We start from the raw sequence: 18,874 nt of genomic DNA, 5'->3' as shown, positions 1-18,874 counted from the left end.
ATTCTCATAATAGTTGGATTTTACCCTAATTTCATTGTTGCCAATTTCAGTATAATTTTCTAAATCTTTTTATGACACCTATCTAGGCTATACAAGGATTTGGGGATCTAGGTGGTAATCATGTGCAGAGCTGCTTAAACCAGAATTCAGGCTTTATTACCCTGTCCTTTCTAAAAATATGTCTTCCGCTCTTGGAATGCTTAATGTGTTATATTAATGTTTTAAAGTGATTTTTTTAGTCATTGTAGGAAATTGAAACTCTTAAGTATGTTTCATGAGACTAGATGTCATGGAAGGAATAAATATATTCTGATTATTTTTTAAGCTTATTTTTTAGAGCAGTTGCACGTTCACAGCGAAACTGAGATGAAGATCCGAGATTTCCTGTGTTAGTCCCTGCCTGCATACATGCATGGCCTTCCTCATTACCAACATTCCCTCCCTAATTAATTTTTTGAAAGGATTCCAGGAGCATAGATTGTAAATAATTTAGTCGCTACCCATTTTTCTTGCACATAATCATCATGGGTTGATTTATGTTGGTTTCGGGAACAGAAACCTCAAAGAACACAGCTTGTCAAATTTGTGACAAGCATTCCCAGTGCACCTGGGGTTAGTTTGCATAATCGTATAATAAGACCTCATGTTTTGAAATGAACAGGATTGAGGCTAAAAAGAGTTTGAATCCCAGATTGTCTGATCATCCAGGACGTATAGCATCTGGTTCATATTACTGTTTGGGTACATTTAACTGCTTCTTTGAGTGAGTCCTGTTTTGTGTTCATTGTTGCAGTTACTGACCAGTAAACTGAGAAAAGCGTATCTACAGATATAGCTTGAGATGCATTTGATTTGCTCTTGACCCTGTGTCTTTGTGTTTCCCTAAAGTGGAGATATTTTTATATACCAACAATAACCAAAGGGAGCACTTACAAAAATCTACTCCTAAATAAATTTGAAGTTAAAAGTAGCACAAAACTCTTCAAAACCTTTCCTGAATGTTTGCACCCGCTTTGGACATAGACAGCCTTCCATGTGTGGGTGTGGTGCTGTATTCTGTCCTCTGCTCGGTAGAGCAGGTGTTTTCTGAGAGGGCCAGAAGCTTTTATCAACGTCAGAATTTAGTGTAAGTTAAAATTAAAAGACTCTTTTTTGTTTTTTTCCTTATCTGTAGTCTAATAATAAGACAGATGCTTGACCAAATAGGAAGATCAACAGGTGCTGCTCAGGTCTCTGAGTTTGAAATCTTACTGGTCTGTTCATCAGTGTAGTAAATAAAGTCGAAATGCCAGCAGGTATCAAGGTTAAATGTATTGGGGGAAATCACATATTTTTTTTTAAGCAACTGCATAATTCCTTTAATTTCGCCCAATGTGTGTGAGAACGTTAGCACATATCAGAGAGGTGAGGGAATCCATGCCTGCCTGTCTCCCGAAGAAGCAGCTGTCTATGGAAAAGTTTAGCTTAACATAAACACCTGGCTGAGTTTAATCCCTTGTGGGATTTTAAGAGAGCCCAGATTGAATTGTGGGTGTTCGTGCCTTCCTCCAAAATTGCTGTCATCTATTCCTCATCGCTTCCCAAGAGTGTTCAGAGGAAAGGAGACAGAGTGTGACGTTTGAGTACTTGGGACATGCCTGGTAATGTGCTAAGTGCTTTGTATGCATTGTCTCATTCAGCCTCAGGGCAGCTATGGAGATTGCTGACACAGTCCAGGGAGATTAGGTAACTGTGCAAAGTCACAAGGCTGGTAGGCAGCCAAAGCATAAATGGAAGTCTCCAGTACTGCTGTCTTTTTTTTTTTTCTTTTTTACATTTATTTATTTATTTAAAAAAATTTTTTTTTTATTTTTAACCTTTATTTATTTTTGAGACAGAGAGAGACAAAGCATGAATGGGGGAGGGTCGGAGAGAGGGAGACACAGAATCTGAAACAGGCTCCAGGCTCTGAGCTGTCAGCACAGAGCCCAATGTGGGGCTCGAACTCACGGACTGTGAGATCACGACCTGAGCCGAAGTCGGACGCTTAACCGACTGAGCCACCCAGGCGCCCCTACATTCATTCATTCATTCATTCATTAATTTATTTTTCAACATTTTTTATTTATTTTTGGGACAGAGAGAGACAGAGCATGAACAGGGGAGGGGCAGAGAGAGAGGGAGACACAGAATCGGAAACAGGCTCCAGGCCCTGAGCCATCAGCCCAGAGCCTGATGTGGGGCTCGAACTCACGGACCGCGAGATCGTGACCTGGCTGAAGTCGGACGCCCAACTGACTGCGCCACCCACGCGCCCCTTATTTATTTTTTGATAGAGACAGAGCATGAGTGGGGGGGGGTAGCAGAGAGAGAGGGAGACACAGAATCCAAAGCAGGCTCCAGGCTCCAGGTTCCAGGCTCTGAGCTGTCAGCACAGAGCCCGACAAGGGGCTCGAACTCATCAGCTGTGAGATCATGACCTGAGCCGAAGTCGGACGCTTAACCAACTGAGCCACCCAGGCGCCCCTGTAGTACTGCTGTCTTACTCATGATGATTTATTGCCTAAGAAAGAAGATTTGGAAGGTATAGATCATAGAAGAATAGGGGATGGGATAGGAATGATGTTTCCTTACTTTTTTTTTTTTAAATTTATTTGTTTTGAGAGATACAGAGCACAAGTGGAGAAGGGGCAGAGAGGGAGGGAGAGAAGGAGAATCCCAAGTAGGCTTTGCGCTGTCAGCGCTGAGCCCGATGCAGGGCAACCCCACGAAGCTGGGAGACCGTGACCTGAGGCGAAACCAAAAGTTGGATGCTCGACCAACTGAGCCACCCAGGCACCCCAGTCTCCAGACTTTTAAAGAATCTACCAATTTGCAAACACCTCTGTAATGTGTAATTGTCCTAAATGAAGTGGAAAATACATTGGGAAAATTTAACTGAACCTTTTTAACACTTAATAATGATTAACATCATTTTCAAAACTTAAAAATATTTGCCACTAAATACTAAATATTCCATTCTTTAGGGAACACAAATGAAGGAATGAAAAAAAAGTTTTCATCATTTCAAAAACTGATAGAGAACAGACTATAAAGCTGAGTCAGCCTGTGGATGACAGATATTCCACTAAGCCCTTTTTTTTTTTTTTTTTTTTTTTTAAAAAAAGCCCACTGGTAAGATACATGTACAAACTTTAAAGCACAGTGTGATGGGCACTTCAGCAGAGTGAACCGTTGTTTTCTCTTGGATCTTTTTAGAATTGCTCTCAAACACTTGAAATTTATAAAGAGTAAACATTAGCATCTTTATTATTAAGGTGCTACTTTATTAGTTAACTCAGTTTTATAGTAAATGGAAAATATTTTATGGTCACCTGGCTGACTCATTTGGTAGAGCATGCAACTCTTGATCTCAGAGTCATGAGTTCAAGCCCTGTGTTGGGTGTGGAGACTACTTAAAAGATATATAGATATATATAAAAATAGATATATATATAAAATATATATATCTCTATATATATCTGTAGATATATATATATTATATATATATTATTTTATTTTTTTATTTATTTATTTATTTTTTAACGTTTATTTATTTTTTTGGGACAGAGAGAGACAGAGCATGAACAGGGGAGGGGCAGAGAGAGAGGGAGACACAGAATCAGAAACAGGCTCCAGGCTCTGAGCCATCAGCCCAGAGCCCGACGCGGGGCTCGAACTCACGGACCGTGAGATCGTGACCTGGCTGAAGTCGGACGCTTAACCGACTGCGCCACCCAGGTGCCCCCTATAAATATTTTTATATATTTATATATATAAAATATTTTCTGTGGAAACTCTGGAGCAGCTACAGTACACATATCTTTAAAAGTTCATTAAGTTGATTGTTGTGAAAACTGCCGAGTACGCTTTCCAGATAAAAGTGTTAGAAACGAGGATTACATTTTCCAGGCTAGGCCACAACGGTCATTTAAGTCGATTGGAAACTGCATTTTGGAACCTGGAAGAAACTGGTCTTTTTATGTGAATGCAGGTTTCCATCTGATACACCTTTTTCTGCCTGAAGAATTTCCTTTCACAGTTATTGAGTGTGTGTCTGCTCCTAGTGAATTCCTTTTCTCCTCTTTGTTGGTGGTGGTGGTGGTTTTTGTTGTTGTTGTTTATTTTACTTCCATTTGGTGGGGGGGGGAGATATTTTTGCTGAATATTGAGTTCTAGACTTACTGTGTTTCTTTAAATACTTTAACAATTTGCCTACTATTTCTGGTTGCATAGATTCTGAACAGAAGTATGCTATCATTGTTATCTTTATTCTTCTTTAGATTTTTTTTGGTATCAGTGATTTTTAGCAGTTAACTGCTAAATTGTTGTATGCGTTGGCATGCTTTTTCTTATATTTATTCTGCTTAAGATTTGTCAGGATTCTTGGATTTATCTGTTTGCCTTTGTCATCAAGTTATTTTTTCCCCTCAGCCTCCAGTTAATGAATGTTGGCTCACTCAGTATTATCCTGTCGGTCTCTGATGCTCTTTTCATGGTCTTTCCCCCTACCCCTTTCTGCGCATTATTATTATTTTTTTTTTTAATTTTTTTTTTCAACATTTATTTATTTTTGGGACAGGGAGAGACAGAGCATGAACGGGGGAGGGTCAGAGAGAGAGGGAGACACAGAATCGGAAACAGGCTCCAGGCTCTGGGCCATCAGCCCAGAGCCTGACGCGGGGCTCGAACTCACGGACCGCGAGATCGTGACCTGGCTGAAGTCGGACGCTTAACCGACTGCGCCACCCAGGCGCCCCTGCGCATTATTTTCTTAGAGAGCCTGATCAAGTTCAAGTCTGCTGATTTCTCCACTTCTTAGGCTATTAATTCTGTATTGTGTAATTTGCGCTTCAACTGGGTTTTTTCATCTCTACTAGTTTTATTTAAAATGTTTTCCTTTTCTCTCCTCAGGAAGTTCATGTTTTTCTCAGTTTTCTACATATTTATAGTAGCTCATTTAATGTCCTCTATCAATTCTGTCATCTATTTTTCAGTGTCTCTTTCTGTTCATTGGTGTTTCTTGGTATTGGCTCACATGTTCTTGCTCCTTTGCATGTCTTGTTAATTTGGAAGGATGTGGACGTTGTATGTTGAACATTTTACATTGTTGGGTGTCAGGTTTTATTGAATTCCTTTATATGGTGTTCAATTTTGCTCTGACAGCCTGTTAAGGTACATGGAATTAGTTTTATCCTTTTGTAACTTGCTTTTAAAAGCTTTTTTAGGGCCTGCCAATAACCACTTTTTATCTAGGGCTGATTTGGTTCCACCACTAAACTGATGCCTTTTGGAGAACTCCACCCCATTCCTCTTACTTTATGAATTCTTTCTGCTTTGGCTTCAGGGAACCGAAACTATTTCCAGTCCCATAAGACTCTGGGGGCCTGCTGCTTACTGCTCTCCCGTGGTTCTTTACTCACCCTTGAATCCCTCTTGTGACACATTTACAGATCAGTTCTCAGCCCAAATCTCTGCAGATGTCAAGAGTTTTTTTTGTGCAGCTCTGCCCTCGGGGCCTCCGCCGTGCAGCTTCCAGCCTCCGTAACTCAGAGATACGGCTGTGCTCTGTTTGGTTTCCCTCTTGTTGCACCCAGTCCTCAGGAAGTGCTCTGGGCAGTAAACTAGAGAAATCTCCAGGCTCGCCTCATTCGTTTCCCTTCTGTCAGGATCACAGTCCCGCACTGCCTGTCGTCCCGTGTCCGGAAGTGTTTGTCGCCTGCTGTTTGGTGGTCTAGTTGTTGACAGCAGGAAAGTAAATTGGTCCCTGGCATACCATTATGGCTGTACATGGATGTCTGCCTTCACTTTTGTTTTATTTTTTTTATTTCTATTTGAGAAGGGTGGGGGGACAGAAGATCTGAAGCGGGCTCCTTGCTGATGGCAGAGAGCCTCATGCGGGGCTCGAACTCACGAACCCGAACCATGAGATTATGACCTGAGCCGAAATTGGACACTCAACTGACTGAGCCACCCAGGCGCCCCTACCTTTACTTTTGATTCAGAATTCCAAGGGTTTATGCTCTTTTTAGAGAAAAAGAATTATATTTATTGTTTCTAGAGGGAGACACATTTTAAAGATTTTTACACTAGTGTTTTAAAGAATGAGAATTGAGAATTGAATTTCCAATATTTTAAATGCAGAATGTTACTTATTAGGCTCACCTCTGTGTACTGATGTGACTGGTAGATTTTTACCCACTAGCATTTACAAACGTGTTTGGCACTTACATAATACCTTTTCCACAATTCACATCTGTATACTGAAGGCTCTGAGAAATCAGTAGTAGAGAAACCTGTTTATTTGCCTAATCCAGCGCTTCACAGACTTGTTTGACTTCAGAACCCTTTAGTCATCTGCATTGTTAACATCATAAAATATGCTTTGGAAATACTGTCACTAACTTTTTCTGTTTCTGTAGTCTTCATTCCCGCTTCAGTGGCTGCATAATGATACACTGAGAGTATGAACCACTTTCCTGTTTGCCCTTGGGATTTGCTAATCCCAAGAGACAGCCGCTGTTGAGTGCTGCAGAGTGCTCCATTAACGCATGTAGCTTTTTCTAGACGGTAAATTATTATTATAGAATGCTAAGAGTGGGGTTCTTGGCACAAGGGTAAAGAATGTTTTTATGGCTCTTAATAGGCGTTACCTAATTGATTTCCCAAAAGACGTCTATTAATTCCTGTCACCAAGATGAGACTCTTAGCGTCGGGTGCACTCGTATTGTTTTTGGCTTCTTGATAAAGGGAGAAGCAGTGCGTCCTTGTTGACATCGGTTGGTTGACGGACGGAGCAGGCGTGACTGGTCTTGCCAGGTTTCACACCTTTCCTGAAATGATCACATGAGTTGATGGTTCTCAGCACAGTAGGTCTGATATTTGGGTTTCTGACTTCCCATACCTTTGGTAGAAATTTATTAGTCTGCTTTCCCCTCCTAAGTTTGAACCTTTTTTGCCATACACCCTTTTTTGGGTTACAATTTCTCCTGTTGTAACTCTTCTCTTCATTTTGAACCAGTGTGACTATGAAAATGTTCCGACAACTGTGTTTACTCCTTTGGAGTATGGTGCTTGTGGTCTTTCTGAGGAGAAGGCTGTGGAGAAATTTGGAGAAGAAAACATTGAGGTAAGTTACACCCTCCTCTGTTAAGCTACTACTACTTTTTATTCAAAATTAAAAGTAATTTCAAGCATACAGAAAGGGTGAAAAGTAGCACAAAGACCTATAATACAGACGTGTGCTGTCAACATTTTGCCCACTTATTTTATATAAACTTTTAGTATTCTTTCTTTATTTCTGTGTGTCTGTGTGTATTATTTTTTCCTCCACGTTTGGTAAGTAAGTTAAATGCCTTTTTACTCCTGAATTCTTCAGTGTGTGCTTCCCGTGAACAGGGTATTTTCTTAAGTAATCACTGTATAGTTACCCTTTTTAGGAAGGTTAAGATCTACCTTTCATTTTCCAATTCTGTCAGTTGACCCAGACTGACTACTTTTTTTTTTTTTTAATTTATTTTTGAGAGAGAGAGCAGAGGAAGGGGCAGAGAGAGGGAGAGAGAGAATCCCAAGCAGGCTCCACATTCAGTGCAGGGGCCGATGTAGGGCTTGAACCCATGAATTGTGAGGTCATGACCTGAGCCGAGACCAAGAGTTGGACGCTTAACCGATTGAGCCGCCCAGGTGCCCTTCCTTCTGCTTTTTAAAACCACTCTAACTAGTTCTTTTTATTATTAAAACAATATTGCTGGAAATAGGAAAAATACAGGAAAATACAAAGAAGAAAACTAAAAATTAACTACATTTTTACCACTCTAATAACAATAGTTGGGTATTTTTGTATCATTACCTTCTAGTAACTTTGCCACAGTCAAGGAATAAGCTATTTGTATGTATACAATGTATACAATGCTACCCAAAGGGATTGCTGCTTTAAATCATTTAGGAAAAAAGTTACCAGTAAAACCTTCTAAAAGACCAGATTTGTAAATCAGAGTAAATTTTATGATGTAAAAGTCTGTTTTTTTTTTTTTTTAATTTTTTTTTTTTTAACGTTTATTTATTTTTGAGACAGAGAGAGCCAGAGCATGAACAGGGGCGGGGCAGAGAGAGAGGGAGACAGAATCTGAAACAGGCTCCAGGCTCTGAGCTGTCAGCACAGAGCCTGACGTGGGGCTCGAACTCACAGACTGTGAGATCGTGACCTGAGCCGAAGTCGGACGCTCAACCGACCAAGCCACCCAGGCGCCCCTTAAAAGTCTGTTTTAAATCTCTTAAATCTTTTTCTTATTATATGCATCAGTAGTAATATCTTGATCTAATCAGTATCACGTTAGTAACATCTGATTGTAAAAATAGTATATCCTTATAGGAAGTTTGAAAAATTAGGAAAATGTAAAGAAATTTTAATTCAAGAAGAGATCATTGCTATTAATATTTTGGCATATTTTCTTCTAGTTTTTCAAAATATTTATGTGTTTATATAGTGTATATATACGTGTGCATGTATAATTGTAGGTACATATGTCTTAATTTTTTTTTTGAAGTGTGATTAAGTTATGTGCATTTAATATTAGGTCATGAGCATTTTCCCCTAAAAACAGCATTTTAAAAAATGACTTCTGCATTTTTGGATGCTATACAATAATTTAAGCCATACTTTTATTACGTTATTTCTAGTTTTTCACTATTACAAATAGAATGATGAACATCTTCATAATTCATTGTCCATTTCTCTAGATTATTTTCTGAGGATAGATTTCTATTGAAAGGTACTTAAAATTTGAGGTTCTTAATGTATATTTCATATTTCTTGACAGGCTTTGGCTTTCATTTTATTAGAATTTGCATTTTTCGTTATCAAAGTAATACATTTCTGTTGAAATTTTGAAAATGGAAATAGCAAACAGTTACCCATAGACTAATGTCTGTAACACAGCAGTTGCTAGCAATTTGGGGTAATTTCTTTAATTATCTTTTCCCTGCAAAATCGGTGTGATACTATGACACTATATTCAGGTTTGTAACCCACATTAAAAAAAAAAAATTCACATTGCGTTGCAACCTTGAAGAACACTGCAATAGCTACATAATCAGTTAAGTTTTTAAGAGGTAGCCAACCATATGTATTTTGAATTGAGGGTAGCAGCTGGAGGAGGAAAACAAATCCCTGTAGTCACCCAGACTTAAGTTTATGGGACATCAATAAAAATATCTGCGTCCCTCCACCTTCTCATCTTCCTCCCTCTCTTCTTCTCTCCTTCCTTTGGTGAATAATGCCAAAGGAGGAAATGTCTTTGGAAGCATTAAGCAAGGAGCTAGATAATTGCTCTAATTGTTCCTGGCACCTTGCTTGTTTCTTGCCCAAAGTTGTCATTTCTATACAAGATAGTGTTGGGGTTTTTTTTCCTTTTTTTTTTTTTTTTTTTTGATGGAAGACAACAAGTAATTACCTGGCTTCTTTCTCTCATTTGTCTGCTCTTTGTCGTTATCATTACTTAAGGTTTATTCTTCTCAGGTTGAGATGTAATTAAGGGATGAGCTTATAGCAAAGAGGCTTAACCACAAGTTTAAGGTCATTTACCTTCTACCAAATTCCTGTTTATTCCATGAATTTTATTCTTAAATGAAAGTAAGTATCAAAGAGCCTCCAGTGTTTTCAAACCACACCGGGTGTTTGACAAACATGTTTCTTAAGGTAATGGGTCTCAATTGTGTTTGTATCTTTTTAGGTTTACCATAGTTACTTTTGGCCATTGGAATGGACGATTCCATCAAGAGATAACAATAAGTGTTATGCAAAAATAATCTGTAATATCAAAGACAATGTAAGTGAAATCCTCATTTAATCCTTTCTCCAGTAATTTCATTTTGTTTTTACTATGTGGTTCTATTTTGATCCCATGATATACATTGCATTCCTTTTGTACTTTACCTGTTGGTCTCCCCAGCTGAGTGGACATTATCTGAGGGCAGGGGTCATGGTGATGCGCTTGATCTCGACTCAGTGTCACTGGCACAGGGCTCTGCCCTTGGTAGGCAGGCAGGCAGGCAGGCAGAACTTGCGGAGCGAAGACCGCAGAGACGATTTGAGAACTGATGTTTGTGTTTATAAAAGGAAAGCAGTGAAGTCACTGTCTAAAAATGAGAAGATATAAACGGAGTTACACAAGTTTGTATCCTAAGCAGCTGGCACTAATGCGAAAAGTGTAATAGGAAGAGCTCTTAATTGGGTTCTGGTTTCAGATTTTGTTGCCTGCCGCTGCATGTCAACCAGTAGCTGAAGGCCTGTGGCAGACTCCTTGACCTCATAGGGTTTGTTTCCACACCTACACGATGATTGAGTAAATTGTTGGTTTTCAGTCTTTTTTTTTTCTTCTCTTTTTTTTTTAAGTTTAATTCTTTTTGAGAGAGAGAGAGAGAGAGAGTGCGAGCAGGGGGAAGGGCAGAGGGAGAGAGAGAGAGAAAACCCAAGCGGGCCACATGCTGTCAGCGCAGGGCCTGATGGGGGACTCGAGCTCCACAAACCACGAGATCATGACCTGAGCTGAAACCAAGAGCCAGACACTCAACCGACTGAGCCACCCAGGCGCCCCGTCAGTCTTTTTTTGACTGCTGTCCCCATTTTATTTTATTTATTTATTAAATATGTATTTACTTAAGTAATCTCTACACCTAACATGGGGCTTGAACTCATGACCCTGAGGTCAAGAGTTGCATGCCCTTCCTACTGAGCCACCCAGGCAACCCCCCCCTTTAAAAAAAAAATTTTTTTTTTTAATGTTTATTTATTTTTGAAGGGGAGAGAGACACAGAGTGCGAGTGGGGGAGGGGCAGAGAGAGACGGAGACAAAGAATCCGAAGCAGGCTCCAGGCTCCAAGCTGTCATCACAGAGCCGATGCAAGGCTCGAACTCAGAAACCGCGAGATCATGACCTGAGCTGAAGTCGGCCACTTAACAGACTGAGCCACGCAGGCGCCCCGTCCGCATTTTATATTGTAACTCATAACACATATATGTACACATCTTTCGAGAAGCGGTATTTCTAACTTCGTTGGGATCTTACCTTTCAAAAAAAAGTCCTGAGTAAAAATGTAAATGGTGCTAAAGAATCCATAGTTAAAAGCCCAATAAACTCATACTTTTCTTATTTTGAGATTTGAATATAATTAAACCATGTGTCCTGTTTAGAAACTACTACTCCAGACAGTAGTACAGGAAAGCCTGGATCCTTTACAAAGAAGCTCATCCTAGATGCATTTAATAAATGAACGTACTGAGACACAGTTGACGTAAACACTTTTATGCAGTTTTTTTCTTTGCAGACAGAAGTTTTATTAAAAGTATTTGAATGAGCGTATACGTTAGCTATCGTGCTCCTGTGGACAGAGGGGAAACTGATGTTCTTGCTGGCAGTCCGATCTCTGCCTCTAGCAAGAGCTGGTTCAGTTGCGTGTAGCAGTCAATTGAACCTCCACATTTTCCTTCAAACCAAGCAGATTTGTTTTAACTGTAGGTAGTTCTTTGGTGTTTTTTTCTTTTTTTTTAAAGTTTATTTTTGACAGAGACAGAGTGCGAGCATGAGCCAGGGAGGTAGAGAGAGAGACAGGGAGACACAGAATCCGAAGCAGGCTCCAGGCTCTGAGCTGTTAGCACAGAGCCTGATGCAGGGCTCGAACCCATGAGCCGTGAGATCGTGACCTGAGCCGAAGTCGGACACTTAACTGACTGAGCCACCCAGGCGCCCCTGTAGTTCTTTGGCCTTTTTTTTCACTGTTGTGTCATTTGTTCAAGTAACACTTTTTAAATATGATATAAAGAGTAGTTTTCACTATTAATGAGCCCAATTAATTAAAATAGTCGAGGCCATAAGTAGGGTGGTCTTACTCTCAGCTATTTTCATTGGCAAAGATAGCATTAGGAAAGATGAATACTTGTCATTGTTCTTTGGTCATGAGCAATCTTTTGTGTTTTTTTTTTGTTTTTTGTTTTTTGTTTTTTTAATTTTTTTTTTCAACGTTTATTCATTTTTGGGACAGAGAGAGACAGAGCATGAACGGGTGAGGGGCAGAGAGAGAGGGAGACACAGAATCGGAAACAGGCTCCAGGCTCTGAGCCATCAGCCCAGAGCCCGACGCGGGGCTCGAACTCACGGACCGTGAGATCGTGACCTGGTTGAAGTCGGATGCTCAACCGACTGCGCCACCCAGGCGCCCCAATCTTTTGTTTTTTTAAGTGTATTTATTTTGATAGAACATGTGAATGCGTGTGAATGGGGGAAGGGCAGCAAGAATGGGAGAGAATCCCAAGCAATGCTTCGTGCTGACAGTGTAGGCTCAAAATCATAAACCGTGATGTCATGACCTGAGCCGAAACCAAGAGTTGCTCAACCGACTGAGCCACCCAGGCGCCCTGTCATGAGCAGTCTTAAACAAAAGCATGCTTCTAGAACTTGACCATGCTTGGGACATATGCTTTATTCGCTTTGAGTCAGTCATTTCACAGTGTCTACATGTGCTTGGTTTTTCCAGTATTTAGTATCTGCTAGGCTTTGCTTCTTTTTGTATGCTATTCTCTTTTTCTTAATATGAAATCTTTAACATTTACAGAAAGATAGGGAAAGTACCTACCACCCAGATTCAGGAATGTTAACATTTTGATGTATTTGCTTCAGAGCTTTTCTCTTGAAAGAAGGAAACCATGACAGAGGAAATTTATAATAGCCTATGTTTATTGAGCACTTACTGTGTACCGTGTACTTCTTAGAAATCTACGTGGTTTCACTTAATCAATTCTTACACAGTCCTGTGCAGTATGTGTTGTTGTTATTCCTGTTTTATTGACGAAGAAACTGAAGCCCATGCAAGTTAAGTCAGTGTGCTCAGGCTACTGGCCTAGTTAATGGCAGTGAAACTCAGTCCCAGGCAGTGTTGATGCCATGCTTAAGCATTATCCTATGCCTGTGTAATCTTTTGTATTCCTTCTCGATCCTGTACTCCTCACTCCTTGCCCCAGAGGCAACACTGTCCTGGAGTGTCTCCCCTGCTCACGGTTTTATGTTTGCTCCCCGTTAAATATTATGCACTCTGGTTTAATTAAGAATGGTATCCTCAGCTAAAAAGACAAGCCTGCAACTTTGATGTATCTCTTTTTTTGAGATCTACTCATATTATCAGATGCAAATCTAGTTTATTTTCAGTGCAGTGTGTTTTGTGCTTTATCCATACTCTAAACCCCTGATTGGCAGGATGAATAATGTGAGAGTCCGTCGTGGAATATATTACCATACTTTGGCAACTGTTTTCCAGGCAGCGATTGAACCTTAGATAAGGCTCTGCACCCTACAGCCTGAGTTGCCTCATCTGTGATGAGGAGATTGGACTAGATAATATAGCTCAGTCATGAAAATCTGAACATTAGGATGCATCAGATTTCTCTGCCCTTGGCAGAGGTAGCCAGAGTCTGGGATATAGAGCTTATTCAAAGTAATTTCCATATAGGTATTTCAGAATTGCCAAACATTTCTCTATTGGTTTCAGAAATGTTTTCAGATTGGAAGCATCTTAAGTCTAACTGTGCTGTCTACCCCCAAAGCCTTAGTTAAAATGATTTTTAAAAGCTTATTCAAAGTAATTTCCATATAGGTATTTCAGAATTGCCAAACATTTCTCTATTGGTTTCAGAAACGTTTTCAGATTGGAAGCATCTTAAGTCTAACTGTGCTGTCTACCCCCAAAGCCTTAGTTAAAATGATTTTTAAATTTAAATGACTGCTTTTCTTTATTTAATTTTTTTTTTAGATTTTATTTATTTATTTATTTTTTAATTTTAAGTAATCCCTACACCCAGCATGGGGCTTGAACTCCCAACCCTAAGATCAAGAGTCGCATGCTCCACTGACTGAGCCAGCCAGGAGCCCCTAAATGGCTGCTTTTAAACGTTCCAGCTATCATAGATAGTCTATCTGGAGCCTTGAGACAACCAAATAAAGGAGATGAGGACACATCTGCCCCTTTGAAAACATTTTCCAGAACATTTTGGTGCTTATGGAGTTGCATACGTGTTGGCTTTTAATGATTTTCCCCCTCATCGCTCAAGGCCGGCTCTTGTCTCTTCCTTCTTGCTTGATGTAACCACCATATTCTGTTGGCCCATGTTGGAGTATCTTCAGCCCAAATCGCTTTTGGCAACTGTAAATATAAGTCTTTGATCATTTCTGAACAGGGTTTTAGAATACACAGGGTTAACACGCTAGTCTGTTAAGGGGGAAAGAATCAGTGTGACCGTCTTCCTTTATTTTATATCTTAGGAACGTGTTGTCGGCTTCCACGTACTGGGTCCAAATGCTGGAGAGGTTACGCAAGGCTTTGCAGCTGCACTCAAGTGTGGACTGACCAAAATGCAGCTGGATAGTACCATCGGGATCCACCCCGTCTGTGCAGAGGTGGGTCACCTGTGCGTCGACAGCTCTGTTTAAAAGTGCCCGTCGCCTGGCTGGCAAGTGGAGGGTGTAGCGCTCTGAACTGAAGCTGGGGTCTTTCTGCTACAGTGCAGCTACTTCTGTGCATCCTTACAGTTCAGCTCGTGATTGGGTACCTCAAAAAAGCCTTGGGTCTAGAAACCATTTTTCCTTTTCCAAATATTTTTCGTTCCTGATGGGAACTAGTTAGTGGTAGCATGCTATTAAATGGTAGGAATGATGGTGGGGATTTATTTACAGAGATTCAACCTTTTATCGCGTCTCCTCAGTTATTTTCATGGCTGGCAGCGACTGGTGCCATTCATACCCGGAAAGAGCTTCAGTCCTAGGTGTCCCAGAGCCATCTCGAGGCTAAAGGATGTTGTCTGCCTTTTTAGCTTTTGGTGTCAAAGGATGAGATTTGAAAGTGATGCTTTTATTTATTTTTTAAAAAATTTTTATTTATTTATTTTTTTCAACGTTTATTTATTTTTGGGACAGAAAGAGACAGAGCATGAACGGGGGAGGGGCAGAGAGAGAGGGAGACACAGAATCAGAAACAGGCTCCAGGCTCTGAGCCATCAGCCCAGAGCCCGATGCGGGGCTCGAACTCACGGACCGCGAGATCGTGACCTGGTTGAAGTCGGACGCTCAACCGACCGCGCCACCCAGGCGCCCCGAAAGTGATGCTTTTGAAAGACGAAGCAAACAGTAGAACTGGAAGTCGACTGCTCTGGGCCTGTGGGTGTCCGTGTTTCTTCATGCTCGTCTGGGGTCATGCCAGGGTTGAATGGCGTGCTGCTTACTGCCATGTAGGGCTCGCGAACCACAAATGTGTCTCCTTTGGAGACTGGTGAAGGTTGGGGGGAGGTAGCTTATATGAGTCCAGCTTAGGATACGGACTTGAAAATTGTAGCCGTTACCTGGCCCCCACCGTCCGTGGTTTCCAGGGTGTACGTGTGCTCACACGCACACAGGTGTGCACGTTCCTGCCTGATTTCGTCCAGGAGCTCGTTAACTGGTTGGTCTCTGTTCTTTTTGCCCTTGAACAACTGAAGTCTTTGCTGAGCATGTGAAATGTTGGCTTTACGACCTGGAAGAGGGTTTTGGTTTCCTTTGGCTTTGCCTTTCCTGTGGTCAGGGGCAGTGTCTTCCTCTGTGTTCATATGCACCTGGCTAGGGTGAAAGCACACAGTATGAACAGGTCTAGTGACCAGGACGTTATTCACAGAAAACTACTCTTTTTGTGAAATAAAACTAAACTTTTAAAAATGTGACCCCAAATTGAAAAGAGTCTAGATTGAAGCTCTTAAAGAATGTACGGTGAGTATGTCTTTCGTTCTGTGTAATGACTAAGGCTGTCTCTGCCTAGGGAGGGAACCAACTAGCCTCATTTTTTTCAAAAACTCTTTTAGTGAGAACATTAGTGTACGAACTCCACTCGTCTAGGGCTTATGTGACGAAGTGCCACACACCTGGTGGCCTACCACAACAGAACTTGATTCTTGCTTAGTTCTGGAGGCTGGAGGTCCGAGATCAAACGTCAGCAGGGCCATACTCCCTCCCACGGCCCTCGACAAGACTCTTGCCTGGCCTCTTCCAGCTCGTGGTGGTCGCTGGCAGTCCTGGGCCTTCCTTGGCTCGCTCCTGCATCCCGGCTTCCATCTTCCTGTGCGTGGCCTCACCTGCTGCATGTCTGTGTCTGGATTCCCCTTATGAGGAGGACATCAGTCATTGGATTAGGGCCCACCCGAATCCAGCCTGACCTTATTCAAATAAGGTCCTGTTAACAGGCACCCGGGGTGAGGGCTCGAGTGTATCTTTCTGGGGGACTTAACCCACAGCAGTGAGTATACTTACAACTTCAGAAGTCAGGCCACCATACTTAAAAACGACAGCAGCCATCTCTGACATGGATGAAGAGACTTCTCAGCTTGCGTATGTGAGCGTCTAACTTTTTAAACCTGAACTTAGCTGTCGGTGGGCTGGTTAAAAGACCGACTCCCACCGTCCGCACAGGCAGCGGCCAGCGGGGTGGCGTCGGGCAGGTTGACCGCCGGCCAGGCGGGGAGACGCGCCGAAGAGGCAGGGCTTCCCGGAGCCAACCAAAGGCCTCTCCTCCTGGATACACCTGGCACATCCGGGGACCTTTGTGAGTCTCTGCTGCTGTGCATCTCCATCAGTCAGTTCCCGTATGACTGTGAAGCTTGCAGACTGAAAGTTTCACTGCTTTGACGGGGCTTAAAAAAATTTGTTTTTCCAAGCTGGTGGTTGACGAATGAGAGAAAAATTGGGAGCTGTCTCACTCTGTGAACATGTTTGTTGTGCGGTTCTGTGTGTAGCGCTGTGCTGGGCGCTTGGGGATACAGCAGGGATTTAGGATGAGATCAAGAAAGAGCAGGAGGCAGCTGAGTCCAGGGCCAGATGCAGTGGAGCGTGACAGGTCCCAACCAGGGAAATCCAAAGTGGTGTCTGGAGGAGGGAGTTCTCGTCTGAGACAAGTAAAACGTGCTGGTAGAGAGCCAGTCAGAGGGAATAGTAAATACCGGGCCTCTGTGGGAGGGATCGTATTTCTTCACGCAGCTGGAAGGCCCTCAGCACTGCTGGAGCTTGGAGAGCCCAGAGGGAGGTGAAAAAACTATGCTAGGAAAGGCGGTAGGAAGGTCGGTGGCCTTGTAAACCGAGGCGGGGTGTTTGGGCTTTATCCTGGGGCCTTGGTGTTCAGCCGAGAGAAGGTTGGATGGGGCAGGAGTGCCGTGATCAGACGTGCCGTGAGGAGAAATCCCTGGCCACGCTGTGGCACGGGACCTCGTGGGCCAGAGCAGGCACATGCGGAAGTAAGGATGTGGTGCCGGCCTGAACTGGGGCGGGGGGCAGGGGGGGGGGCGGCAGTGGACATCGAGAAGCCCTGGTGGATTTGAGAATTTGAGAGAGAACTAGGAGGTGGGCTTCCCTGAAGTGGGAGGGGGAGGGTGTGGGAGTGAAGTGGGGAGCAGTAGTAGAGAAAGAGTCCGGGGGAGTCATGCTGACTGTGGCGCTGACGTCCTGTGTGTCAGGCACTGTGCTCTCTGCGGAAGTGCTTACGCGAATTCCCCAGGGAGGGGGGGCGGGGGGCAGTAGTATCTCCATTTGACAGATGAGGGAGGACCCTGGGGACAGAGGGGCTGAATAACTTGCCCACGGCTCTCCAGCTTGGAAGTGGCACAACCAGGATTCTAACCCAGGCAGTCTGGCTCCCCAGACGCCCGCCGCTGTGTGAATGATACTCCACTCGTAGGCCCCTTCTACGGCATTTGACACGGAATTTAAAAAGTGGCAACATGAGCGTGGTGGAGACATACACAGCTGGATTGTAGTCTCAGCAAGATCTCACACAGCTGGATTGTAGTCTCAGCAAGATCTCCGTGAACCTGGCCACAGCACCCAGCTTTTCAGGCACCTTAGTCTCCATGTTAACTAAAACAGAGGTGACGTCTAAGTCCTAGGGCTGATGAGCAGTGCTGTGCAGAAAGTGTTTGGGAGAGTTCCTGCACCGGGTACTGGTATTGGTGGTATTTCATTATAGAAGATGTGGCTTCAGTCAAGGGGATCGTTACAGTGTTTTCTTTTTAAATGTTTGTTTATTTATTTTGAGAGAGCGAGCGTGAGAGATCTCATGCGCTGTGAGTTCATGACTTGAGCCGGCATCAGGAGTTGGACGCTTCACCGACTGAGCCACCCAAGTGCCCCTACAGTATTTTCTAAGGGGGTTGCAGGGTGTGCTGGGAAGGGATGCATAGTTTGAAAGCGCTCCTCTCTGGGGCGCTTGACTAGCTCAGTCAGAAGAGCATGTGTCTCTTGATCTCGGGGTCGTGAGTTCAAGCCCCACATTGGGGATAGAGATTTCGTAAATGAATAAATAAAAACTTAAAAAGAAAGAAAGAAAAAGCTTCTCTGGTGATTTGTTAAAAAATTTATTTAGGAGCACCAGCTGCCTCAGTCGGTAGAGCACACGACTCTTGATCTTGGGGATCGTGAGTTTGAGCCCTACATTAGATGCAGAGATTACTTAAAAATAAAATCTTAAAAAGAAACGTATGTAAACTAAAAACAACAACAAGAACAAAATAATTCATCCATTTCTCCCACCACCCCACACCCGCCTCTTGCAACCATCAATCTGTTTTCTCTGTGAGCTTGTGTTTTATGTTGTTTGTTTTTGTTTTTTGAGAGAGAGTGCACATGAGTGAGGGAGAGAGACAGAGAGAGAAAGAGAAACAGGATCTTAAGCAGGATCCACGCTGAGTCTGGAGCCCAACACGGACTTGATCCCACGACCCTGGGATCATGAGCTGAAGTCAAGAGTCAGATGCTCGACCGATTGAGCCACCTAGGCGCCCCTGTTGTTTTGTTTGTTT

General features: G+C 42.6%; 1 protein-coding gene across 4 annotated transcripts in view; it reads left to right on the top strand.

Annotated features, from left to right (window-relative positions):
- TXNRD1 (thioredoxin reductase 1) overlaps positions 1–18,874 on the top strand; it is a 101,535-nt gene that overhangs the window by 42,747 nt on the left and 39,914 nt on the right. For all 4 annotated transcript variants that reach the window (XM_040491030.1, XM_040491032.1, XM_040491033.1 and 1 more), the window contains 3 exons: positions 7,040–7,147; positions 9,750–9,845; positions 14,328–14,462. In XM_040491030.1, coding sequence (XP_040346964.1) covers positions 7,040–7,147; positions 9,750–9,845; positions 14,328–14,462 — 339 coding nt within the window. The remainder of the gene's footprint in view (positions 1–7,039; positions 7,148–9,749; positions 9,846–14,327; positions 14,463–18,874) is intronic.

Source organism: Herpailurus yagouaroundi, unplaced genomic scaffold (assembly GCF_014898765.1).
Source record: "Herpailurus yagouaroundi ecotype Mexico unplaced genomic scaffold, PumYag 182, whole genome shotgun sequence".
Classification (NCBI taxonomy): domain Eukaryota; kingdom Metazoa; phylum Chordata; class Mammalia; order Carnivora; family Felidae; genus Herpailurus; species Herpailurus yagouaroundi.
The sequence above is the reverse complement of the archived record's forward strand: the minus strand, read 5'-3'. Positions and strand labels throughout refer to the sequence as shown.